Source organism: Kluyveromyces marxianus, chromosome 1 (assembly GCF_001417885.1).
Source record: "Kluyveromyces marxianus DMKU3-1042 DNA, complete genome, chromosome 1".
Lineage (NCBI taxonomy): Eukaryota > Fungi > Ascomycota > Saccharomycetes > Saccharomycetales > Saccharomycetaceae > Kluyveromyces > Kluyveromyces marxianus.
In genome coordinates, this window is record NC_036025.1 from 335482 (window position 1) to 361225 (window position 25744).

At 37.3% G+C, this 25744-nt stretch overlaps 12 protein-coding genes across 12 annotated transcripts; 7 read left to right on the forward strand and 5 right to left on the reverse strand.

Moving 5' to 3' along the window:
• Positions 1-329: 329 nt before the first annotated feature.
• Positions 330-4805, reverse strand: SNT1 (Snt1p; the record flags this gene model as incomplete). Its single annotated transcript, XM_022818429.1, has 1 exon — positions 330-4805. One exon carries the CDS (start codon positions 4803-4805, stop codon positions 330-332), a length of 4476 nt encoding a protein of 1491 aa, XP_022673696.1.
• A 1494-nt stretch (positions 4806-6299) lies between these two features.
• CDC6 (AAA family ATPase CDC6) lies at positions 6300-7799 on the forward strand (the record flags this gene model as incomplete). Its single annotated transcript, XM_022818440.1, has 1 exon — positions 6300-7799. One exon carries the CDS (start codon positions 6300-6302, stop codon positions 7797-7799), a length of 1500 nt encoding a protein of 499 aa, XP_022673697.1.
• A 461-nt stretch (positions 7800-8260) lies between these two features.
• On the forward strand, positions 8261-8938 carry VPS60 (Vps60p; the record flags this gene model as incomplete). Its single annotated transcript, XM_022818451.1, has 1 exon — positions 8261-8938. The coding sequence occupies one exon, from the start codon at positions 8261-8263 to the stop codon at positions 8936-8938; it is 678 nt and encodes a 225-aa protein (XP_022673698.1).
• Positions 8939-9098: 160 nt separating this feature from the next.
• On the reverse strand, positions 9099-10082 carry COQ3 (hexaprenyldihydroxybenzoate methyltransferase; the record flags this gene model as incomplete). The annotated part of the gene is made up of 1 exon (XM_022818462.1): positions 9099-10082. One exon carries the CDS (start codon positions 10080-10082, stop codon positions 9099-9101), a length of 984 nt encoding a protein of 327 aa, XP_022673699.1.
• Positions 10083-10345: 263 nt separating this feature from the next.
• Positions 10346-12493, forward strand: VPS72 (Vps72p; the record flags this gene model as incomplete). Its single annotated transcript, XM_022818474.1, has 1 exon — positions 10346-12493. The coding sequence occupies one exon, from the start codon at positions 10346-10348 to the stop codon at positions 12491-12493; it is 2148 nt and encodes a 715-aa protein (XP_022673700.1).
• Positions 12494-12505: 12 nt separating this feature from the next.
• Positions 12506-14626, reverse strand: HMI1 (ATP-dependent 3'-5' DNA helicase; the record flags this gene model as incomplete). The annotated part of the gene is made up of 1 exon (XM_022818485.1): positions 12506-14626. The coding sequence occupies one exon, from the start codon at positions 14624-14626 to the stop codon at positions 12506-12508; it is 2121 nt and encodes a 706-aa protein (XP_022673701.1).
• A 231-nt stretch (positions 14627-14857) lies between these two features.
• On the reverse strand, positions 14858-16639 carry VPS52 (Vps52p; the record flags this gene model as incomplete). The annotated part of the gene is made up of 1 exon (XM_022818496.1): positions 14858-16639. The coding sequence occupies one exon, from the start codon at positions 16637-16639 to the stop codon at positions 14858-14860; it is 1782 nt and encodes a 593-aa protein (XP_022673702.1).
• A 296-nt stretch (positions 16640-16935) lies between these two features.
• RFC4 (replication factor C subunit 4) lies at positions 16936-17901 on the reverse strand (the record flags this gene model as incomplete). Its single annotated transcript, XM_022818507.1, has 1 exon — positions 16936-17901. The coding sequence occupies one exon, from the start codon at positions 17899-17901 to the stop codon at positions 16936-16938; it is 966 nt and encodes a 321-aa protein (XP_022673703.1).
• A 478-nt stretch (positions 17902-18379) lies between these two features.
• On the forward strand, positions 18380-19258 carry TRM10 (tRNA (guanine(9)-N(1))-methyltransferase; the record flags this gene model as incomplete). The annotated part of the gene is made up of 1 exon (XM_022818518.1): positions 18380-19258. The coding sequence occupies one exon, from the start codon at positions 18380-18382 to the stop codon at positions 19256-19258; it is 879 nt and encodes a 292-aa protein (XP_022673704.1).
• A 468-nt stretch (positions 19259-19726) lies between these two features.
• Positions 19727-20647, forward strand: YPQ1 (cationic amino acid transporter; the record flags this gene model as incomplete). The annotated part of the gene is made up of 1 exon (XM_022818529.1): positions 19727-20647. One exon carries the CDS (start codon positions 19727-19729, stop codon positions 20645-20647), a length of 921 nt encoding a protein of 306 aa, XP_022673705.1.
• A 412-nt stretch (positions 20648-21059) lies between these two features.
• SPO21 (Spo21p) lies at positions 21060-22943 on the forward strand (the record flags this gene model as incomplete). The annotated part of the gene is made up of 1 exon (XM_022818540.1): positions 21060-22943. The coding sequence occupies one exon, from the start codon at positions 21060-21062 to the stop codon at positions 22941-22943; it is 1884 nt and encodes a 627-aa protein (XP_022673706.1).
• A 337-nt stretch (positions 22944-23280) lies between these two features.
• CRT10 (transcriptional regulator CRT10 family protein) lies at positions 23281-25677 on the forward strand (the record flags this gene model as incomplete). Its single annotated transcript, XM_022818551.1, has 1 exon — positions 23281-25677. The coding sequence occupies one exon, from the start codon at positions 23281-23283 to the stop codon at positions 25675-25677; it is 2397 nt and encodes a 798-aa protein (XP_022673707.1).
• Between the last annotated feature and the right edge of the window lie 67 nt (positions 25678-25744).

The window sequence follows — 25744 nt, forward strand, 5'->3', positions numbered from 1 at the left end:
TTTTCAGGCTGATGAGTTTCGCGATTCAGAGATTCTGTTTCTTTTCCCAGTTCTCGTTTTTTTTTTTTTTTTTTTTGAGATTTTGTTGGTATTTCGTCCGACGCGATATTCAACGGCTATAAAAAGAGAAGCCGATGGATGCTTTGCAAGGCAAAGAAGACGTTCCTTGCATCATAGTTACGTGCTTTCCACACAAAGGCACATGCATTAGGCAATGTACCAGCAGAGTAGAGTTATTAGGTATTGATAATATTACTAGTACCTATATATATATATATATGAATACATACGTACCATTACAGGATAACCCTGATCACTTACTTAGAAAATCAGTGAATGTGACCGTTGCTATCGGTGTTATTTTGCTTAATGGATTGATGATGCTGATGCTGGTTGTTTGGTGGAGCCGCAGGTACCAGACCAAACGCTTCAGTAGATGAAGCTACTGCTGCTAGGGCTGCTAGTGGATCGTTTGCGAAGTTTATCGATGATACTGAAGGAACAGGCAACAATTGAGTGTTCTGAATTGGTGCGATGTTTTGAGGGACAGCATTATGGGTTAAGTTGGCATTAGTGTATGTCTTAGTGTGAGATAATTCTTGAACAATTACTTTCGAGGCTACAGGTTCCGTAGACCTAGAAGGCGCAATGGATTGTAACGGCATAGCAGACGTAGTGCTCATCGGTCTCAGTGCTGGTAAAGTAGTACTCGATACCGTGGGTGTAATGTTTGGGGGAGTTGCACTACGAGTTGGTTTGGAGTCTTCACCATCATTCAACAAGCTTCTAATAGAAGATCTGCGACTTGGCGCTACAGTATAGGATTGAGTTACACTATTACCGGTATTTCCCACGATATTATGAGGGAAGTGAACGGAAGCACCCTGTGGCTTGTTCATAGTAGAGTCACTACCAGTTGCAATGTTCTTTTGTACTGGCAATTGCATTTGTGGCTCCGAATGAATAGTTCCCGCGTTCAATTTAGGCAACATATTATGCGTATTAAACGACGATATTGCCGGCATGTGTTGCACAGGTAACCCTTGTGTAGGCGTTGGCAAATTAGAGAAGCTGTCTTCGTTTCTAGTTAGTGTAAAAGCTGGTGAGTGAATAGCAGGTAAGCCGTTGTCGGAGAAATATCCCACTGGAGGTTGCTGTGGTTGATGCTGTGGTTGCTGTTGCTGTTGCTGTTGCTGCTGCTGTTGCTGTTGTGTCACAGATGGCAATTCATTCAAGCCCATATTAGATCTTTCATTATTCGCCGTACCAAATGGTAGATTGGATGATCTAGGCATGTTAATGAGCCCCTGACCACTACCCGTTGATGGTGCTGAAGTAGCAATGTTACCAACATTACCAGGTGCAGGAGCAATTGCGACTGGTTTATTCACTTGATCACTCGTTGCAGTTGTTGATAATCCTGAGTTCGATTGATTATGGTTATGATTGTTGTTTCCCATTTCCACAAGCGCATACCATCCATTTTGACCAGCTTTTCTCTGGAAGTAGTTCTTGACCATGGTTGTTGATTTAGTCCCAAGCTTTTGAGAAATAGCAGTCCAATTAGAGCCAAACTCTTTCACCAATTCAGGGAACATCTTTGATTCTTGCACACTCCAATAGCTAGATTTATGATTGATATCAGATTGTTTTATCTTCTTTTTCATTGGCTGTTCCGTATGATTAGCTAATTGTTGTTCTGATAGCGGGTGTTTTAGTACACCTTCTGAATCGCCATCAACCTTTGGATGAGAGCCAGCCTTATCCAAATCATTAGATGAAGATATCGCTTTTTCAGAGTCATTATCCTGTCCTACAACATTAGCCGTTACGTTCTCTACCACTTGAGATCCTTCTGCAATAACTTCATCATGGTGGGGCAATGATTGTTGATGAATAACTGTTTGAGGAGTAGCTGTTTCACGAAGTGATTCCTCTGCGTCAACGAGTTGTTGCTTAAGTACAGAATCACCATCAGTGGTTACCTCATTTTCAGATTCTGTATCAGATTCTTTCTTTACCTCAGTTTCAGTTTCTCCTTCTGTAACATTTGTATTTAACGTAGAATTTTCATTCACAGACACTGACGCTGCTACAGGCACAGGTTGAGAAGGAGGAACCTCTTCAATTGGCTTTACTAATGGCGGTGATTCTATTTTTGGTGCAAGAGCAGGTGCCTTTTCTGTTTCTTCAGCCGATAAGTTCTTTTCCACAGTCGAGGTTGCTGTTTCTGAAGGCTCAGTTTCACTTTTCTTTGTTTCCTTTTCATCATCTTCCTTCCTTTTGGCTTCTGTCTTATCTTTTTCCTTCTTACGACGTCCTATACTTGCTTTCCGCTTCTTATGTTTTTCCAATAACAATTTCTTGTACTTGCTTGTTTTCTTAGTCCTGTAATAATGTAGAACACACTCTTCTGGTGTTCTCAGGTTACCCATATAGTGAGAAATTTTTCCAAATTTCTTTGGATATGATAGATAACCTTCTATGAAAAGTTCGTGCTCATAAGGAGTAAATGTGTCGATCCCATCGGATAAAACTCTGCTAGCCCACTTATCTTTATCCGTTACAAGGTTATTAACATCTTTGAAAAGACAGGCAAATTTTTCCACTGGATTGATAATCATTGGAGGAATCGTAGCTGCAAGTTGATGATGCTTATAGTCAGGATCAATTTGAAGTAAAACATTTTCAATATCGTTATCATCAACAAAATCCGCTCTATTTCTTCTACGAGAACTTGTAGGACGTCTATCAGTTTCTCCATTAGTATTTTCTTGCACTTTATTGTCGTTTGTATGTTTTTTATGATCCTCTTCTGAGTCTGTTCTGTGCAAAGTTTCACTGAGTTTTGACATACGTTCACATTTCTTAGTCCATTCGTTTTCAAGCTTGAAAAATTGATCCTTCAACTGTAATTTTCTGAGATATTCATATCGTTTTATCTCGGCTAGATTCTTGATAACAACGGGCTTGACAGCCTGTTCATGTATAATCCATGCTTTAGTGAAGAAAGGATATTCAAAAAGATATTGAACAGGTTTTTTCAAAAGATACTTTTGGTTCTTGATTCTATCTGCTCTTGGTTTATTCTTTAACATCCAGAGTTTCATCTGAGGCTCCTGCATCGGGAATATACATTCTTCTATAGGATGGATTGGTGTTGGATAAGGTTCTGCCTTTGAAATATAATCTTGTGGTGGTATATGTTGTTTCTCAGCCAATGGACCTGTTAAATTTTGAAGAGAGTTCTCGAGTAGTTTCTCTGCATCTTCTTCATCGAAATCATCCTTTTCAGTAACATGTGAGTCCTCTTTTTCATCATTGTTGTTTATCGAAGTTGGAACATCATTATCAACCACTGAAGTCTTCTTCGGTTCATCATCATATTCTTCGTCTATTTTATCTGATTTCTTGGTATTATCTGATACATCTAACATTACATTAGAATCATCATTCATTACAGTATGAGGCGACTGTTGTCTACTTTCACGCCCTTCCTCTTTCTGAGCTGTATTTTTAGCTTTGTTGTCTTTGTTTTCAAGTAAACTAAAGCTTTCCTGCTTACGATCCGTAGTAGGTGTACCATTATTATTCATATCGTACATTTGAGACTCATCATCAAGCTCCGAACCTTCATCTTGCCCATCAGTTTTTTCTTGAAAGCTACTATAAGACCTAGTGTCGCTATCTCCAGTATATTCCTCTGCACTAATATCTATTCTTTTGTGATTATGCGAGACCTGTTCTTCCACTTTCCGAGTGGTTTGTGGAACAGAGTTGATTAAGCTTGATTTTGAAGGATGCGATGAAGTATCAAATGATTTTTTCGACTTTGGAATGTCCGGCATATCGTGAAATCCATAATCAAAGGGATATTTCCTGAAACCATTATACCTTGATCCCGAGTGGTATTTCCCACCACTCCTGGAACCTCTGTTGCCCCAGTAAGAATTTCTTGAATTGCTTCCCAAGCTGTTATTGAGATTATTTCCACCCGGTATCGAGGCAGAGCTACCACTCATTGCCGTTTTAGCGCCAGAAAAAGCATGTTTCGTGCTGTTATCGTATAAGTCTGCTGAAGCGTTGGGGGGAAATGTATCAAAAGAGCTTCTTGGTCGTTGTGATCTACCAGAAACGTACGAATATTTGCTAGAACCATTTAGAGTGTTTGAAGGATAATACGGACTACCACTCGTGCTGGCGGAAGGAGCTGTTGCTGGACCCCCTTGTGCAGAAGATGTGGACAACGCTGGTGTGTTATTCGTTACGGAAACGCCAGCCTGTGGATTATATCGGCTATGAGAGCCCGCCCATCTGGAAGACGAAGATGCAGATGCTGGTGCATTGCTATTAACATGGTGATTTGAATTTGAATTTGTATTGTTACTCGTAGAACTGGCATTCACAGGGTTAGTAATGGTATTGTGATTGTGACTCGTACTGGGACTGATACTGGTACTGTTACTAGCACTGGGACTGACGCCAGCACTGGTGTTCGCATTAGTAACGCCATTACCGTGCGTACTGTTACTGGGTCCATTTCGGCTCCCATTGGCGTTGCTCGCGTTTCCATCTGTAGACCCACGTTTAGTGTCCGTCACTGATACGTTCGGATTGAATCGTGAGCTGGGACGGGACGAATGCGGGCCTCGTACTGTAGCATTGGGATCATATCGCGAATGTCTAGAACCACTGCTACCACTCCCAGAACCCTCTTGTCCTGACGAAAAAGAGCCATATCGTCCAGAAGGACCACCTCCGTAATGATACCGTTTCTTCTCTCCAAGACGATGATGAGGCGGCATCCCTTCTACTAGTACTCTTTAGGACCTCAAGTGTTTATCCCCTGTTCTCGGTTTCTTATAAGCTACCTATACTAGAATCAATAAAACGTCACAGATTCGATAGCGCTACTCACAACGGGAATCAGACAACCACAAACAACGAACAAAATACAACGAGTTTCTCTCACCTGATTGTTAGATTAGATTAGAATCGTACTCTCCCACTTTCAAAATACACTCAAAAAAGGAAAATCGTACTGGATTGTTCGTCTGCTCGTCCTCACTAGTCTTATAACTCTTACCCTTTGACCATCAAACTACACTCTCACTAAAAATTGTCAAAATAATGAATCCAGAAAATGCTCTCTTTCCTTAAATCAATATCTATTCTTTTCCTTCCTTTTCTCATTCTTTGTTTATTGGTAAAGGATAAGATGGGCTTTTGATTCTTTAAATTCTCTAAGTTTTTTTTTGTTTATTTTATTGTTAGATGCCAAAACTTTCTGAAAAACTAAAAAAAATCAAGACTGGGATTGTCAACTAGGAAATTAGACGTAAGAGCTATGTGAACCCAGAAACACCCGCACAGATCATTACAAAAAACCAAAAAAAAAAAAAAAAAAAAACAACAACAAAAAAAAAAAACAACAAACAACAGAAAACAGTATGTAGCATAAGCCAAATGGATGGAAAATGGAAAATGGGAAAATTATTAAACAGAGAGAAAAAAATATCAAATGACAAAAAGCAGGATTCTGAGGATAATTTATTTTTCGGAGAAAACGGACATCAGGGGGTTCGAATGGAGGAGCAGGGGATGCAGGGGAGCAGGAAGAGCAAGGGGTGAGGTGGGGTTTGAGGCACAGCACAACATGGCACAGCCAGTGTTCGTCAGATATGATATAAGCTCATGTGAATATCACGTGAATGAGTGGATGGATGGGACATAAAATTTACGCAAAGCCCCGGGAAATGCCGTTGGTGCTCTGTTCGTTAGACTTGGAATAGATGGAGATGGTGTGTGTGGGTGAGCCTGGTCAGTACACTCAATAGTCAATAAACATTGTTTGCTGCATCGAAGAAATGAAGCCCTGGTACGCCAAAAAATCAACTTTTTTTTTTTTTTTTTTTTTTTTTTGTCTGGTTTTTGGCTTTTCTCAGAGCGTTCCTAATGCGGTTTATACCAGATGCGAACCATTACCCAATTAGGAAATCTAATTGATGCGACAGATCAGAAACGCGCATTGCTGGGTCAATACATATAGAGAGCATACAGAAGGAAGAGCGATGAACTGAGAAGAGCACAACTCTGTTAGTTTAACCAAAGGCTTTTCCTTCGTAGTTAGGATCAAGAAAGAGTAAGTAACCAAACAGTGCTTGAGGCTAGACTAGAGATAGCAGCTGTACCTTTTGTTTTGATATTTTGGAAGTATGTTAAGAGGTACAAAACGTCCTTTACTAGCATTCGAGGATGATGATGGTGCTGAGAGCCAGACATTGACTCCAGACGCCAAGATGTTCAAAGGGCTCACCACTCCACCTGCTTCTCCAGAGAAGCAACAGAGGAAATATATAGGCGTAGGGGTACGCCAGCCGTTCGAAGCAGTGAGCAGCAGTGTGACAAACATCGATACGACCGAAGAAGCACATGAGGACTTGAAACCGAAGAGATTGGCATTTGGATCGGAGCCTTTGACTTCGAAAACCAAGTCGCTGTTGCAACAGTCTTCTGTTGCAACTTGTGAGAATTCGTGGCTCGTAACCAGGGAGTCAGAGTACCGCGATATCATTGAATTCCTGCAGGGTTCAATTGGAATGAAGGACTCCAACGAGAACTCACTGTACATCACTGGGCCTCCAGGAACGGGCAAGACGGCTCAGCTAGATATCATTTTGAGAGATAAGTTCCAAGAGATTGTGCTGGGCCCAGCAAGAGCCACATTGCCTAAACACGACTCTGATTTGACAAATGTATCATATTTTGAAACACAACCGGATGTGTTTCAGCCCGTAGCAGTCGCCAAGATCAACTGTATTGCACTCGCAAAGCCCGAGACGATTTTCCAGAAACTAATAACAGAGTTCACCAATACACGCAGCCCAGCTTTCCACACAGGCGCCAGCTCAACAGTGAAGACGTTGGAAGAGTTTTGTAGATCGAAACCAAGCACACATTTCGTCATGATACTAGATGAAATGGATAAACTGATCAATGGAAACGGTTCTGGGGCATCAAAAACGAAGACTATCCTCGATCTCTTCTTATTGGCAAAAGAGCCTAGCATTAATGTAACCGTCATTGGTATAGCTAACAGCATTGACCTGAAGGATAGATTCCTCAACGGATTAAATCTGCAAAAAGAACTTCTCCCCAAGGTAATACACTTCCGTCCTTATAATTCTGATCAGATGTTTGAGATAGTGAAGCAGAAACTGTCTGTTTTCCCCCAATGTTTTGAACTGTTCCAGCCAATGGCGATCAGATTTGCAACAACAAAGTGCTCGGGTTCCACAGGAGACTTAAGAAGATTATTTGACTTGTTGAGAAGCAGCGTGCAATTATTCGAATTGGATTCTCTCAAGTCAAATGCAGTTTCCAATGTAGGATCTAAGCGAAAGGTCACAATTGCTCACGTGGCCAAAGCAGTGTCAAAGTTCATGGGGTCTGCTACCACAAGGGCCAGAATTGGCCCTCTGAACATTCAACACAAGATTGTTTTATGTTCTCTGGTTCATAGAGAGAGGTTTGATCTCCACCAGTGCATATGCACCATTGACGAGGCTTATGATTACTACGTCAAACTTCTGAGACGAACCGAAGTTATGAAGCCTTTGAGTAAAACTGAGTTCCTAGAAAGTTGTAATAGCTTACAGACTTGCGGAGTGGTCATAATAGACTTTTCAAGGAAGCGCAATATTCAGTCTGGATCACAAAAAACCATAAAGTCATCAGTAATTGAAGCGGAACTACAGGAAGAAATAAGCAAAATCGAGCTATTAAAGCGTCTCTTGTAGATTTCCCTTGATCCAAATGTTCTAAGACTAAAGCTTATACTCACTCACTCTTGGCCGACTAGCATAACAATAAATAGCATATGATATATCATATATAGTGGTTGTCAAATTTAATCAAAATTATTGCATCAAAATACCATTGCCTTCGTCTAGCTTTATTCCCTGTAAACTGTCTGTCATTAACGCTCTGGTCCCTTAAGTTTGTAACATTTCTCTTTTCGCCATATTCACCACACAAGTATATGGGAGATTTCAGTCATGTGACCCGTAAACCCTTATACTATATCCTATATTGATAAATCTACTAAATTCCAAGTGTGTTGAGTAATAAAATGAGGATAACAGAACTAGAGGCAATACTGAACGTAGAGTTGATCAAAGGTCTATTAGGCTACAAGTCAACAGTACCAAGAAAGTGATTAAAGAACATTACTGGGATTAAGAAGATTTTGCCTGCTAAAATGAATAGAATATTCGGATATGGTAATCGCAAGACGCACGAGCAGATGATGCTGGATTCATCTAAAGCTATCGATCAGGCTCAGAGCGGTCTTGCTGGACGTGTATCGCAACTTGACACGCAGATCTCACAGCTTAATTTCCAACTATCAACACTACAAAAAAAGATAAGTAATACAAAGTCGACTATGGGCCAAAAACCCCTAAGGCAACGGGCACTAAAGCTTTTGAACAAGAGGAAACAACTTGAAGCGATGAGAGACCAACTCGATTCTCAATCATGGTCTATGTCCCAAGTTCAAATGACTACAGACAACTTGAAAAACACAATGGTTACCGTAAATGCATTGAAGCAAACGAATCAAGCGTTGAAACAGCAATACAGTAAAATTAATATTGACAAAATTCAGGATATGCAAGATGAAATGATGGACTTAATAGAGCAAGGAGACGAGCTCCAAGAAGTATTAGCTATGCAAAACCAAGATATCGATGATATTAGTGAAAGTGAGCTAGATGCGGAACTTGAGGCTCTTGGGGAAGAAGACCTTATGGAAGATCTCGACTTGAACGACGCTGAAGCAAATGGGGAGTTACCATCCTATTTAAACAATGCTATGCCTCAATTTGTTGATGATGAACCAATAGAGGACAAACCAGCTCTTGAAACTGCTAATTAGATACGAAAATTTTCATCAGTGGAAAACTTTGCTTCTGCCTCCTATCTTGTTAATTTTGAGACCGAAGTCAAAGTTAAATGTTAGTTAAAGTTAACTACGTATGTACAGTGTAGGTAAAGAAATACTCATGGTATTGTGTGGAAGGGGTTTTCCTTTTTGATTATTTAACCTTTTTAATAGCCATGAAGTAATTTCCAACATTAGCACAATCGTGTTCTATCCATCCATTTACAGGCAAATACATCGTTCCCTTAGTTTCTAATATCTGATATTTCTCTGCAACGTTTTGTTGGAACCATTCTTCGATTTCTGATGAGTTGATGTACTTGTCAAGGTGATGGGTTCCCTTAGGGACTACTTTTAATATATGTTCTCCCATGAATATAGTAGTAAACCACGAGATTGGGTCTCTGTTGATAGTACTTAAGAACATGATACCATCCGGCTTAAGCTTTTTCCAAGCTTGACTTAAAATTTCACTCGGTTCATTTACATGCTCCAACATTTCAAACATAGTTACAATATCATATTGACCATGAACTTTTTCCAGAGGCAAAAGCTTGTAAAATATTTTATCTTTGATAGAAGGATCTTTCAATGCATGTTCTTTTGCAACTTCGATACACTCAGGCGTAAGATCAATACCTGTAACGCTCTGAACAAACGGTAACCTTGCTAAAGACTCGGAGAGGATTCCACCTCCACAGCCAATATCAAGAGCGTCAAACTTCTTCTGTGCCAAAAGAGAATTAACTTCTTTAAAAATATCTTTTTCAATGGCCTTTGATACATATGCTGGCAAATGTTCGCGATGATTGAAACCAGGAATGTAGACATCTTTGTTTTCAATCTTGATTTCATTTCTTAGAATCCTTTGGATGAAATCAAGCCTTGCTAAATTCATCTTGTGTAAGATACGCTGTGAACCCCAGGTATCCCACCAGGTAGGTGCTAGTTGCTGAAAATGATGGATTTCGTCATCAGATGTACTTGTGCTCGCGGTCTTAGGAGAATTCAAGTTATTTGTTGATTGTGATGATTTTGACGCTGCATTATTGCTTGAAGAAATGAAGTCGGTGTTATACTTTGGAATATCAGAATACAACCTTCTGACTGAAGTTAGAAGACCAGGCTTACGAAACATGGTTAATTGGTATATAATGAACGGTTTCAGAAGGCTGCAGGTCAGTATTACACAACAGTTTTGTCCTTTTTATATAGTTCAACTGTTAAATAGTATGACATTTCTCATAAACACCTTGAAAAACTTGGATTTCTGAACTGTGTTAATAAACTTCAACTATTTACTTATTGAAACCAACATGTTGGAAGCAAGAAAGAGACAACAACAAAAGCTATTGAAGCGCCAGACCTCAGTTATAGCTTATCTTCACATCACCAAGGAACATGAGTAGTGATAGTGAACATGAAGAGCTTCTTATAGCGACTCGGTCGCGAAGGGCTAATGCAGGTAATAAGATGCAGAAACTATTGCAAATGGAGTTAGAAGAAGCACAGAAGCGTACCGGGGCATTAGATGATGACGAAATCAACCTATTATTTCAGGAAGATGAAGAAGATGAAGAATTTACTCTGGGTTCTAAAAAGCGGGAGGAAGATGAAGATATGTTTAGTGATTCTGGAGACGAATCATCGGGAGCCAGTGATGCAGAAGCGGGAGAACACGAACTTCAAAGACAAGAACGCCAAAAGCGCAAGCTGAGTCAAAAGAAGAAAAACCATGTACCCGTTATTAAGAGAGCAAAAACAACCGGAACCCAGAAAACGTATAAATCTCCGAGCGATGAGATTAATGCAGAGAGTTTGTTAGCTGTGTCTCGTCGTACTTCGAAGAGAAGTGCTGTTGTGGCGAATAAGTTAAAGGTTTATGAGAGCCTCACCAAAGCTGAAAAACGCCGTAAATTAATCCAGGAAAAGCTTAGAAAGCAGAGAGAAAAACAGAACATCAGACCTTTGACACAAGAAGAAAGACTCAAAATTGCTGAAGAAACAGAAAAGTTCAATATCTCATCTTTAAACAAGTATAAAGAACAAGAGATATCTAAAAAACAAACTAGAATGGCTATGCAATTGAGGGAAAAAATGAAATTCAAAGATGGAGAAAAAATTATACGATGGATTTCAACACAATGGGAGGTCTCACCTTTGGTTGAGATCGAAGATAGAGTCTACTGGGAGCAATACACTGCAAAGAGAGATAAAACCAAAAAGAAATATGTCAGGAGGAAAAAGGCCCAAATCGAAGCGGATAAATCGAGAGAGTCGAGTACATCAAAAGAAGGGACACCAATTAAACAAGAAGAAGACCAAACTTCGGAAAATACAGTTCAAGAGTCTCTAGAAAATAATGATGAACAGGTAAACGTGACTGATACACAGACTGTCACAAATGATTCTATTAAAAATACTTCGGCCGGCGAAAGTGATAACAATGATAAACCCGAAGATATTCCGTCCTTTAATCCAACAACTAAAGCGGAAGTCGTGGAAGTTGAAGAAAAGAAGTCAATTAACCCAGCATATGTTCACACTGAAGAGTCGTCTACCGTGGACAATAGTAATATAATACCAAATTCTTCGGATTCCAATGAAATGAAAAATGATAAAACTGAAGTAGCTGCTGAAGAGTTACTTGAAGATCAGAGTAAGTCATTACCGGAAGACTCGTATACGGAACTTCCTAAAAAAGAAAATGAAACAGAAATATCCTTTTCTACTAAACCAGATCCCCTAAAAGAAGCCAGAATGAATGACATGAACTCAAGTAATACTTCGGAAAGTATTAAACATATATCTTTTGCTGAGGAAGATCAAATTTCTGTGATAAATTCCGAAGATCCTCCTATACTTGTGCAAACATCTACGGAGGTTTTTGACAAATCTGAAACCAGCTCAAGTGTTGAACAAAATATTTTAGAAGAAGAAAATAACGAACCTGAAATTAAGTATGAAGGGCCTGTTCAGAGGGTAGGTAAAAACTTTCTAATACTCTATACCTTTCCGGATGGTCCATTCACACCCTACCCCAAGGATTTCAAGAAAGTCATTCTAGGGGATGACTGGTTGTTGCCTTCAAAAGCAAGACCAGATGAAGTTAAAACAATCACCAAGATCACAATTGCTGAAGAACAAGAGCCTTTACAATGCATCTTAACTCCTGATACTTCCATATTGGACAAATTCCCACGTTTTGGTGAGTTTGATAAGAAAACGCTAAGAACGGTGAAAATGGATACAACAAAGAAAGATAAGATTGAAATTAAAACAGAAGCACCTACTGGTGTGTTCTTACCAAACGGAATTAGAAAAAACTGTCTAATCACTAACAAAGAGTGCAAATATTTCGATCCAAAGAATGGTGTTCCATATTCTGACGTCGAAGCTATCAAAACTATTCAACAATTACAAGAGTATTATGATGAGGAAGGAGAAGCTTTAAATCCAAGATTCAAATGGTTCGGATTTGGAAGGGGTGGTATCTTTCTAGATGTCTTACAAAGACCAGCTAAGGGTGTCCCGGAGGGCTTTATATAATTTGTTTTGGGATTATTTACATATTCTTTTTATAGCTTTAACCATTGTATGCATATTCCTTGCCATTAGTCCGTACTTGGACTGTAAATGATTATATTTCATCATATTTTCAACGGGGGATAGAACAACTGTCCTTTTCATATCTCTGTTATAGTAATCCCAGAAGTTTTGATTATTCATTAAAGAGCGATTATAATTTTCAGAAGATTTGATAGCATTATTATTAACATTAACAAGGTAAAGATGATTTCGTGCTCTAGTCATAGCAACATAAAGTAATTTTTTTTCTATGTCATACTTTCCATAGTCATGGCGACCCATGACAAACACAATGGGAAATTCAAGGCCTTTCGAGGAGTGGATTGTAGAAACATTAACACTTCCTAGAGAGTTGAACTGTTGTTCTTGACTTTTTTGGTGAGTATGGTATATTATGCTTTGATCATGGAAAGATTGCAAAAACCAAGATGTTAACGACTGGTCTATAGGTTTTGATAGGATTGATATTTTCATAACTGAATAAAATTCTTTTAGATTGTCTTCGAATGCCTTATATCCAGGTATTGTTTTATCTGAGAAGACAGAAATATCTAAATGAGAAATCACTTCAGAACATCTTTTGACTATGACATGTGGCTCTTTTTCACTCAATATTGATGGGTTATCAATTAGGGGTGATATTACTTCGATATATTCTTGTACCTTTTTTGTAGCACTTGGCGGAAGTTTCCAATCGCTTGATGGAACAGTGTTAAGATACTGCCATATTGATAAATTTGATGCTATTGCAGCTCTATGGATATCTCGAAGCATTTTACTACCAAATCCTTTTATTGCCGCCAAAGTTACAATAACACTGAAATCGCTTTTTGTTGTACTCGACGTTGGGAGGGCGTTTGGTTGATCTAGTTCTTCTGTGATAGATGTTACAAGTTGAAGGATATCTATCAGAAACCTAATTCTTTGATCGGACATCCAGTCCGGCTGCGAGTTTAGCTTCTGAACAGGTATACCAAATGATGAAAGATGTTCCACTACAGCTTGGGAATGTGCATTTGTTCTAGTCAAAATGCCAATGTCGGATAGTTTAGCAGAGGAGCATACTAGTTGACAAATTTCGCTTACTAAAAAGTCCATTTCGTCTAACAACCCTTCCAGTTCCAGCTGTGTAGGTTTAAGTCCTGATGGATCTTTAGTAACAGCAGAATCAATAGCATCTAATGGAAGTGATTGTTTTACAACTTCATTAGCAGCTGTAGTAATTTCAGGGGTACAACGAAAATTATCATATATGAATTTTGTATACCTCATATGAGGCGGCCTCATATTTTCTAAACGGGACATGACTTCTTTGTTACTACCCAAAAATTCATATATACTTTGATTGGTATCTCCAAAAAGTAGAAGTTGTTTCTTACCAATCACCTTTTCAAGTAGCGTGAAGATACCAGGATGTAAATCTTGGAACTCATCTATAATGATGATTTTAGCGTCATTTAATACAAAATTGGTGAAAGAATGACTGTCAGAGTTTACAGGATTCTCTAAAAGTTCGGAAGCGATTTTTATTAGATCGTCATTAGTTAAAACATTCGATTGCTTCATCAAGGCAGCAAGTTTCTCAATGGTACCATCTTCATCCTTCTTATTTATGTGATACTTGGTGAGTATATTCTCAAGCTTTTTGATGATTAAACGATCACTTGCAGACTTAATATTGTTCTTGGTCCAAAATTCTTTCGGGACGAGTTTTACTAGTCCACGCCATCCATTTTCTTCAATGATATTTACAATTCCGATATTCTCTGTCACAATTCTATTGGACAATCCATGTATTGTATATATTCCGATCTGTGAAATAATCTCATCAACTTCATCCTCTGTGTACTTTCCATCATTGTATTTATGAAAAACCTTCAAAAGGTTCTCTATTATATTATCGACTGCTTTATTAGTTAAAGAAAGGACTATTATTTCACTAGGTTTCAATTTTTCCGTTACAATTAGCTCTCGTATTTTGCATAAGAGCGTGTACGTTTTCCCAGAACCAGGACCTGCTACCACCTTTACCGTACTTCCAGGAATATAAGGAAAGTCTATGATAGCCTTTTGAGATTCAGTAGGATGTTTCATTCCTCCACATTGATTTTTTAAAATTGAATGTAATTTGGCATATGCTATCCATAATTTATCAACTTTGAAACTCGACTTCCTTTTGAATATAGTTTATACTTACTTTTATATTGTAAACAATAATTTAGCTTTCAAGTTTACCTTAAAATAATGTTTCAAATATTGAAATATACTAAAAAGAGAAAAAATATTTAATGCATTAATCAACAATAACTTATCTATACAGATCAATTATTTACTATATGCTTCGATTAGTTGAGAGAGATGTACTTTGGTCTCTGAAAGAATCAATGGTTCCCTCTCAGAATCAGACTTCAAGAAAGATTGTTGAAGGGAATTGTAAAGATACATGTAGTTTGTAGTCAAAAACTTCTCAGCGTTCTTACTTTTCTTGCTGCATTTGGTCATTATCGTTTCGAAATCATCGCGAATTCTATTTATTGAATGGAAAAGGGGTTCTGATCTTTCGTCCAGTAACTCTTTATGTGTCAATGAGAGCTTAAGTAAGCTTAATAGGAATTTAGAAAATTGAACTGTTAGTTCATGAGGTGTCACCAATGGGTCTGAATGGTTTTCTGATCCTCGAATATGGGCAGTATTTGTTGTTATAGCCACAGATCTCAATTGTTCACACTGGAAGTCCACAAGCTTTTGGAATTTTGGCCATAAAAGAATCAATTGGCCATCTAAATAGTCGTCAATACAGGGTGTTTGCCGCGACTGAGCCTCGAATTGTAACCGATGCGCTACTCGGATACTGATCAGCACACCAAAGATGTCATATGTGTTGTCTATTAAATGGTGAGTAAATTCCAATGCGTTGTCAAAGGTTGGTTGAAATACCTCCAACAAAAGCTTCCTAATTCCATCTCCTTCATCGGTAGGCAATCTGAAAAATTCATTCAAAAATAGGAATTCAGCAGTACAGTTGTCTAAAATAGCCAAATTCAAATTCTTAAATCCAACCTCAAGATAATTAGCAACAGGGTTATTTTCTGCTATTTGGGAGACCATGACAGTCTTATCTTCTTGAGTAATAAGATCTAGTCTTTTAGAGATTTGGAAATAATCATTAATAGTATCATCGGTGATATCGTTACGAGAAGTTACTTGGGAAGCAAAAAGAGATCTTCCGCCAGAAAAGAGATAATTGGCATATGAACCTGAGACAGATGTGTTTGAAAGTCCATGGCCCAAACCGAAATTTGAGTCTATTTGGACATATTGTAAAATTGTTAGCGATCTGATATACCTCGAGAAATATGTCTTATAATACCACTTCATTGTATTCAAGTATGCTTCTCTTAACCCAAGTGCAAGTTCAGGTTTAGTTTTGTGTATCATTTGGTATATTTCCTTCACCTGAAGCAATTCTTCTTGAATTCTCTGAGCCGGAACAGGATGTCCATCCCTTAGTCTTTTTATTCTTATCACTATGAATTTCTTTGATCTCTCTACACAAACTGCTTTAAGGATTTGGAGAACCTCGTTCAAATGATCAAAGTCTTGTGGCTTTTCTTTATCTGTTTCTTCCAAATACTTATGATATATCTCTTGTTTATCATTCAAATAGTCAATGCAATCCAACCACTTATGATCTATTTTGCCCCTTAAAACTTGATCAATAACTTCTGGAGATATTATTAAGTCGTTAACAATAGGACTGATATCTTTTAACCTGGATGAGTTACTTTTTAATAATGATGATAGTTCGGACGACTTTCCTTTAACAAAATCAAGGTCTTTAGTTAAGGCATTTAGATTGTTGTGAAAATCGACAAAGTATGTTTTGAGGTTAGGTATAAGAACTTCTGTAGATGTTCTTAACTTCTCCTCTTTCGAAACCAGATCATCTAATTCTTTTAAGAGCCCAGGATGCAAATAGTACTCTTTATTTGATGATGATTTGACGTATGATTCGTAAACATCATCCTCAGTTTTATTATTTAGAGACTCTTCACCATTAGGTGGAGAAGCCTCCTTAAAACCTAAAATGTCACACAGAGAGTCCATTGAGTTATCACACGCACCTACCGATTCTTGAGCGATCTGAAAGAATTACTCCTAATTATGTGTTTGCTATGTTATTTGGATGTTTAAGCCGTTTAAGATATTTTTCATTAATTATATGTAAACACAGACATGCATAAAAATAGAGAAACAAACCATAATTACTGGCATGAGAGGGAAGCAGGATCAAATTGATAATAATACGTAAAAAATTAATGATGCTTTGGATTTGTTTCTATAATATCACAGAACTACGGTTTCAACATAGTTTCTTATATTGAATTATATACAATATATAATTACTGGCTTTTTAACTTTTGGATTTTCGCTAACATACCAGATAATTGCAAACGTGTGCTAACACCTTCAAGAATTCGCATATGAGTGAAACCAATTTCTTTAATCATCTCTAATCTCACTGATTCTTTTACTTCTTCTAGATTTTTCATAACTCTGAAACAAGTTGTAACAATATCTACTGCAGAATAACCTTTCGTCCATAGATCCTTCAGATACTGTAATGACTCGTCTAAAGAGTTGGAAAGCAGCATTCTCTTTACTATTAGAGGGTGAGGTGAATCAACAATTTGGAACACGTTATCACCATTTACCAGACCAAAACCCGCTACTGTACTTTGAAGGTTATTAATCGCCTGTCTCATATCGCCTTCTGCGGTGAAAATGATGGCTTCCAAACCATCATTAGTATACTGAACGTTTTCCATCTTGATAATTTCAAGTAGTCTTTTCAAAACCTGTTCATCAGTTAGTTTTGAATAGCGTAGAATGGCACACCGTGATTGTAATGGTTCGATGATCTTGTTTGACTGATTACAAGCGAATGCAAATCTTGTAGTATTAGAATACAATTCCATGGTACGCCTTAAGGCTTGTTGGGCTCCACTTGTCATTGAGTCTGCTTCATCTAAAATGATGATTTTATGCTTGCCAGGTGGCAATGTGCACTTCTTTTGGGCAAATTGTTTGATTTGATTTCTGACTACCTCAATACCTCTATCATCAGAGGCATTCAACTCCAAAACTGCCTGTGAGTACGAATCTCCTAAAAGTTCATGAGCAAGACAGTGTATGGAAGTTGTCTTACCAATACCAGGAAGACCACTGATGATCATATGTGGCATATTTCCGTCTGCAGCAATTGTTTGTAGTCTCTGTACAGTGTCTTCATTACCTACAATATCCTTCAATAAATGAGGTCTATATTTCTCTACCCATGGAAGTTCAAGTTTAGTTGCATACGACATTTCAAGGCTAATTTCTGTGGACTATGAGCACAACTTCCAACGTTCAATTCCAACAACTGTAATGTTTATTCGTTTCCATCTTAGTGAAGTGAAAAGTTCTATGGTGTAAGCAAGGTCTCATTGTTACATACAACAAATATTTCAAGCATACTACGCGTACTCCATATATTTGGTCACGTGCAAAAATCTTCCTGTGATTTAATGCGAAAGACACTGATCGTTAAACAGTTCAACGGGTATCTAATCAGTTTGTAATTGGATATGCCATTATCAATGGGGGGGGGGGGAGTTCAGCCATAGATCCGAACCTGAGACTACCTTATTGAAGATATAATTTTGCACGTGACCTATTTTTGTTATAGGTAAAAAGAAGAAATGGAGCACAACAAGTAAATTTGACATGGTATATCGAGAAGAGGACATCGGAAAAATAGTGATCAGTAACTCAGAGGATAAAGGCACTGATCTTGTTTCTAGGATGTCAGAATCTGACGCTAAATGTAAAGAAGATGCGACTACCGAAGTTCCTGTGAAGGAAGAGGATTCTAATCCAATTATTAGAGCACCACAGTTTCCTCCACCACCAGAGGGAATATCTAAATCTCAATGGAAGAAAATATGCAGAAAGAAGCGCTTTGAAGAGACCAAAGCCGAGTATGCGTTGATACGTAAAGAGAAGAAAGCTAAGGCGAGACAAGCTCGTCGTGAAAAGTTGCAAGAATATCTTGACAAAGGAGAAGAGATTCCAGAGGATCTAAAACGCCCACCAAAGGTGAATCTAAATCAAAAGGATTCTGGAATTTCCATTATTCTCGACTGCGCCTTTGATGACTTGATGAATGATCGTGAAGTTGTCAGTTTGTCTACCCAAATCACTAGGGCATACTCTAGTAACAAGAGAGAGAATCATTATGCAAAGATAAAGGTCACTTCTTTCGATAAAAGATTGAAGCAACGTTTCGACAACGAGTTGAGTAATTGCAACTATAGTAACTGGAAGAATTTCACATTCGATTCCGATCCTACATTGCCTACAGAGAATGTTGTGTACTTAACTGCGGATACAGACGAAAAGTTGGAAACATTGGAGCCTGGCACTACTTACATTGTTGGTGGTATAGTGGACAAAAACAGACACAAAAATTTGTGCCTCAATAAAGCCAAAGAACTCAATATTCCAACCAGAAGATTACCTATCGATGAATTCATTTCACTAGCAGGTAGAAAAGTTCTTACTACCAGTCATATGGTGCAATTGATGTTAAGGTACTTTGATAATAAAGACTGGAAAGAAGCATTCGAAAGTGTGCTTCCGCCAAGAAAGTTAGGTGATAAAAGTGGTTCTTCCGAAGAATAGGGCTCTCATACGCTGCATTTGAATTAAAAGAGCATTGCATAGCATGTAGATAATAAAAAATATTGTGTGTATAGTACATATGACTAACATAATAGTTTTGATTAGGTCCGCGCTGAGTTTTCCATCGGAATTTTCAGTATTTTTCAGTCGTTTTTTTCCTCTAGCAAGCCAGTAGCTCATCGCTGAAGAAAAGTGAAAAAAGAGTCAAAGAAATGGAAATGCATCTGAAAAGGCTTTAAAAATTCACTTGAATTCACAGCCATATATATATATATATTAAGTATTCACATTAAAGTATCCATTGATCAAACTTTCCGAAACTTGTGGTGTCCCAATAAAACTTTACTACTAAAGTAGGTTTTGTCGTCTAAGGTTCCTGAGGTAGTCGTTAAAATAAGAAAGGAAATTTACGCCTAGTGCGCAATAAGTTTGGTTTAATATTGCAAAGTATACACTGTAAGAATTCCGATGCAACCAGTACCAATTGTTTTGAACTCCCAGACAGTGTCTGGAATAGCCGGTTCAGTTTCTATCGCATGTTGGATTATAGTCTTTGTCCCTCAGATATACGAGAACTTTTACAGAAAGTCCGCAGAAGGACTATCGTTGATGTTTGTTGTTCTATGGTTGGCTGGGGATATATTCAATTTATTAGGAGCCATGCTTCAGCATTTGCTACCTACTATGATTATACTAGCTGCTTATTATACGATAGCTGATATTATTCTATTAGTACAATGTTTGTTCTACGGTCAAGATGGCCCAGTAGATCCAGTCCATTTATCACCAGCAAACCCTATCAACGAAAATGTTCTACAGGATGTTTTCCATGAGCACGACCCTTTACTAGGAGATGAAAGACATCGTGAACGCCATGACTATGTCGACACATCATCTAGTGTTTCTGTCATTACTTCAACTGCCGGTAACAAAAACTCAGATAGTACCTTCAAGCGCTATTTGTTGAAAATTATGATAGTATCATCAGTTATTTTGGCTGGTTTCCTTTCATGGTATATTTCATATATCAGAAATCCTCCAAAGCAACATGAACCCGAATTGGACCTTCAAATGAACTGGCTTGCTCAATCATTTGGCTACCTGTCAGCTGTGCTATACTTAGGATCCAGAGTTCCACAAATTCTGTTGAATTTTAAAAGAAAGTCTTGCGAGGGTATATCTTTCTTGTTTTTCCTATTTGCATGCTTGGGTAACACAACTTTTATCATTTCTGTTTTGAGTATTTCATTTTCTCCACGTTATCTATTGGTTAACTCTTCTTGGTTGATTGGAAGCTCGGGTACATTGATAATGGACTTTATTATCTTTATCCAGTTCTTTGTTTACAACGGGAATAGCAAAAACTCTCAAGAGTTCATCACTGTATAGTTTCTTCCAACAACTGCACCATTGCCATACTTTAAAATTAATCTAAAAAGCAGCATCAACTTCAGTACATTATTTAAAAGATGATTAATATCTTTTTCATCACATACAGACATTGTCTTAAACTCACACTAGCATTGTTATCTCGGATTTTTTTTTTTTTTTTTTTTATTAATCTTTGAATAATTAGCACTATACACTACACGCTCAGTATATCTGCCTTCTAGTATTTGTGTTTTCTATTTTATCTTATTGTGTCAAACGACAACGTCAGTTTACAAAAAAAAAAATATTTATCACAAAATATGATATAAAACTGACACCTCCCGTAGACCATAAACTCCTAATATCACATCAAGTTAATCATTTTAAGCGTAACCAATAAATCGGCATTGGCTCTTGTGGAGACGTAAGGATGAAAGGTTCTGAAACTATTCGTTTGAATAGACCACCAGAGCTCTCAGAATACACAATTAATGATGATAATTCCACCAGTTCCTCTTCCGATGACGACCATGACACAATCCCACAAACTATGGAAAGGACAGTATCTCATGGTCTACATGGATTTACCAACATGTTGGGGTTTAGCAGGTCTAAAAGCTCATCGTCGATAAATGAGCACAGAGGTTGGAATATTTTCAAAAAGGAGAAAACGACATCAACTTCCAACAGTTCAATACATGGAGAATCTCAAAATTCAGGTTCTGAGAATATACAAAAAGAGCAAAGTTGGTGGAGGAAATCCGTTCATAGGTCAAGACCAAGTACTGTTCCAAACTCAAATATTAACCTTTTTGACGAGTCAATATCAGCGGAAGAAAATATGATTCTCTCAGCAAATCATAAACTTGAGACTATGTTACACGACTCATTTGAAAACGTTGTTGATAACAGTGCTAGTCCTACAAAGAATTTAGACGAGGACTCTGACTATTCTGATGATTCTCAACTGGATTCATTGCGTGAAGCTTCAAGAATTATCAAGGAGAGATTAAATGTCGTGTCTGAAAATGATAGCCCAGTAACACCTCCAAATGAACCAGTCATGCAAGTTCACTTCAAGCCTCCGGTCAATGAAACTTCTATATATGACTATATCTATGAATCTCCAAATGCTAAGAATACTAAGAATATTGATCTCATGACTGTGGATTCAAACTCTGTAACATTTGGCAAATTTCAAAGAATTGCCTCTTGTTTGAAGGATAGTGATGACTACCTTGAAGCAGATCAGTCTATTATCGCTGTTTGTGATTATATTTTGACTCTTGCTAAAGAAAATAAGGAAAAGCTTTTCAATTTACAGTCAGGTATCAGCACGGCAAAGGAAGAAGAGAAAACTGTTGATTTGTCTGAACTAGATGAACTAACTAGTAAATTAGAAGAAATAAAAAGCAAATATGATGCTTGTAATGAACAACTCGATGGTTTAGTTACAGAGAATGACGGTTTAAAAAGTAAATTGAAAGAAGTTATTGAATTTAATAATATTTGCAAGCAATTCTTCGTTGAATATAAAGGACAGATTGCCCAACTATATCAACAAGTTAATAATGAGACTAGTAAAAATGAAACGTTGAAGGAAATGCAAGAAAGGATAGCTAAAGAATATGAGTCCGAGAAGAACCGTAATGTTGAATTAGCCGAAAGCTTGGCTCTTTCGCAGGAAGTACTACAAGATATGGAGAAGAGATATTTGGAAACAGTGAATAAGATATCGGATCCTCAATCATTGCAGAACATATCTGTTCTTGAAGCAGAAAATGCTGCTTTAAAAGAAACTATCGAAAAAATTACTAAGGGAAATAACAGAATTGTAAAGGATTACCAAAGGGAACGTAAAAAGGTGCTTGACTTGAGGAAACAGAAAGATTCGACTGGAAAATATATTGATGGTATGCTATTGTTTCAGAACCATTGTATTCAATTTCTAACGCAATTCATTATGTCTTTTAAAGCAGTAATTGAACCTTCAGATTTTATGTTAATCGAACAACAATTGTTTCATGTTTCATCTTTTAGTCCACTATCACAGAAGAGTTTGGAATTCAGGTCTGATAAGGAATTGTTGGCTCAGTTGCATGCTTTTGAAACAGGTACAACAGACTTGTTTCAAAACCTTATCAACAACACCCTTGTTCAAGCAGTTAAGAAATTTACCATTGAACAAAATTCAAATTCTTTCCTTACCTCACAATTGCGCATATTGCGTAAAGAGTCTACAGAAAAAGATCAGTACATTCAAACTATCTTGCACGATACTAATAATTTAAAGCTGAAGTTGAGAAAAGAATGAAAGTGTTTTTTTTTACAAATGGATATAGATATATAGAAGTTGTGTACTATGATTTTCAGAGGTTATAGCCTTCTACTATCATTCGTTTAATGGTTCACATATATTTTCAATTCGGATGTTGTTTGTATTCTCAAAAAATGGTTTCCAGCACGTCATCATATAAACCGAGGTGTTATTAACAGTTTAAAAAATATATATATATATATATGTATATATATAAATATATATAAATGAAAGAACTATTACCATGATACACTAATTATATAGCAGCCGTTGTATTAAAACCTTTCATCGTACCAGGGATTTGAACTTCATATTATATGTATATTATTGATCTATGCAATTAGAGGATGATGATATTAGACGATTGAAGTTATTTACATTATTGAATGGTTATTATTTGAGGGAATCATACAGTGTATTGAACCGCGAGTCTTGTGATCCTCAAGTTGACAAAACGGAGCTAATCTGGTGTAAAGCTCAGTTTGGAAAAGATTATACTCCTGAACAAATAGAGAATCTTCATCAAATCAAACAATTTGAGCTTGACTTATCAAAGGGTACGAATAAAGAATTTATAGACAGCATTATAGAACAGGGTTCAGATGCAGAGCCCATATGGGGAACAGGGTGTATAGATGATCCTGGAGATTCATTATTGCCACCAAGTCTCAGGTTAAATTATCTGGAAAAATCAATTTATAAAATAAACGAGCGTAACGATGATCCATTTGATATGATTATGATATTAGAGAATAGATACGGATTAATGATAAACTCCTCTGGCTACATCAAAGTTATAGACTTGTGTCGTTTGAATTCAGTTGAGGGAACCTTGTGTAAAGAGCCAACTGTGTGCACTCACATAAGGAAGATGTTTCCTCCGACCCAGTCGTCTTTCTCTTTATCCTTTGTTCAAAGACTTACATCATTTATGGGGCTGAAGGTCATTGCCTTTGGAAATTCCGTAGGGGACATTGTCTTTTACGAAGAATCTTACCTTGCATTTGAGTATCCGCCAATATTGGAGAATAGTATCCTACACCTAAAACTGGATGAGGGCTATGCCAGAATTTCTACTTGTGATGGAATTGGATTATCATCTAACCTCACTGTTTTATCCAATGAAGAGACTTTAACCATAATCTATTTCGATACTTTTTTTGAGAATCCAATTATAAAAACATATAAGTTTGAAGATAAGCTAAATTATGTTGATTTTTTACGACCAGCTGAAGCTGGATTCTTCCTTGTTATCAAAAAGGATAGCGGAGTTAGGCATGTTTTACATTTCTCATTAGAAAATCTACAACAAGGCAAAATCTTGTGTGAAGCAATAGATAGTCTTTCAGAGAAACGAACTAAAGAACAAAATAATCTGCACATGGTAGTTTCCAAGGATGATTTTCTGTCGGTACCAGATTTTGAATTTCTAACATTGTCATTCAACGCCCCAAGAAACGAACATTTTATCCATAAAATCTATCAGAATAGTTTGATTTTGGAATCACTACCTTTATACCCATCGGAATCGAACAATCTCGGGTTTGGTGCATGTATTGCGCAAATTGAAGTTCCAGTACCAAACTACTCTTTAATTTATGAAAATGATGACTTATTAATTGATAACCCAATCCACCTAAGATATACTACGTATAGAAGGAATATGTTTCACTATGAAGACATTTATGCCAATAAGAAACTATTAAAGACTTCTCAACTTGACTATGAAGACTGTTATGTATCAAGACGTGCCCATGGCAATGGAAACTCCAAGGTTTTCAAACCGGAATCATCTACCGGTATATGCACCGATAGTTCAGTTAAACCTTCTAATTCAGAATACCTGGCTACGTTGAGTTTGCAACTCAAAGCCCAATATAAACGAATTGACGAAATAAGACATAAGCTGAAAGGACATTCAGAGTTTCAAATAGATTCGGAACCTTTTCCGTATAATCGGTTGGACCAATTAAGGGCTGTCCATCTTCATAAAAGTGTATTTTATGGATCTGCTGATATTGCAAGCATTCAACATCTGCAATGTTGCAATTCTTCTCTTAAGGAAGCACTTAAAATGTACATAAAGGATTTATCTTCTAATGGTGAAGAAAAAGATCATGAACTTGATTCATATGTTAATGCCGTAATCAAAAAGTATCTGCAGATAAAAGACAACACCAGATTTCGAAACAATGGTCCAAAATATGATTCCATTATATCAGATGACAACTTTGTAATCGAGGCTAACGATGAACTTTCCATAAGAATGTATGGTACGAATCCCTTGATTTTGAATGCGTTCACACCTTCAATTCTCTGTTCCAACCTAAACTGTGTTGATCTTCGGAGTAAAAAGATTCTCATGTGTCATATTAACGAGTTACATTGCATGGTGACAGCAACGTCTTCTGGCTTAATATCTATATACCGTTTAACAGAATGGAGAGGCGTATACGCATTCCGCTTTGAGAAGTTATTAAACGTTATAAAAATACAAGACGTCTGTCTAGACAGTGATGATGAAGGAAGAACCTCTTTTTGCGAAACGCAACGAAGGTTTGCGAACCATGATCAGACGTTTGTCAATAGTTGCAACAAATGTCGACTAGTTATTGAGAACCCTGATATCCACGCTCTAAACTATACGTATCATCACGATTCCTTATCCGCATCATTATACGTCTCTACACCAACAAAGCTAGTCAAGTATACCATCGCAGCTTCACCATAAATAGTTTCGATAATGCATAATATCTCGCTATGAATACTTGCAGGTATCAACATGTGACTAAAACCTG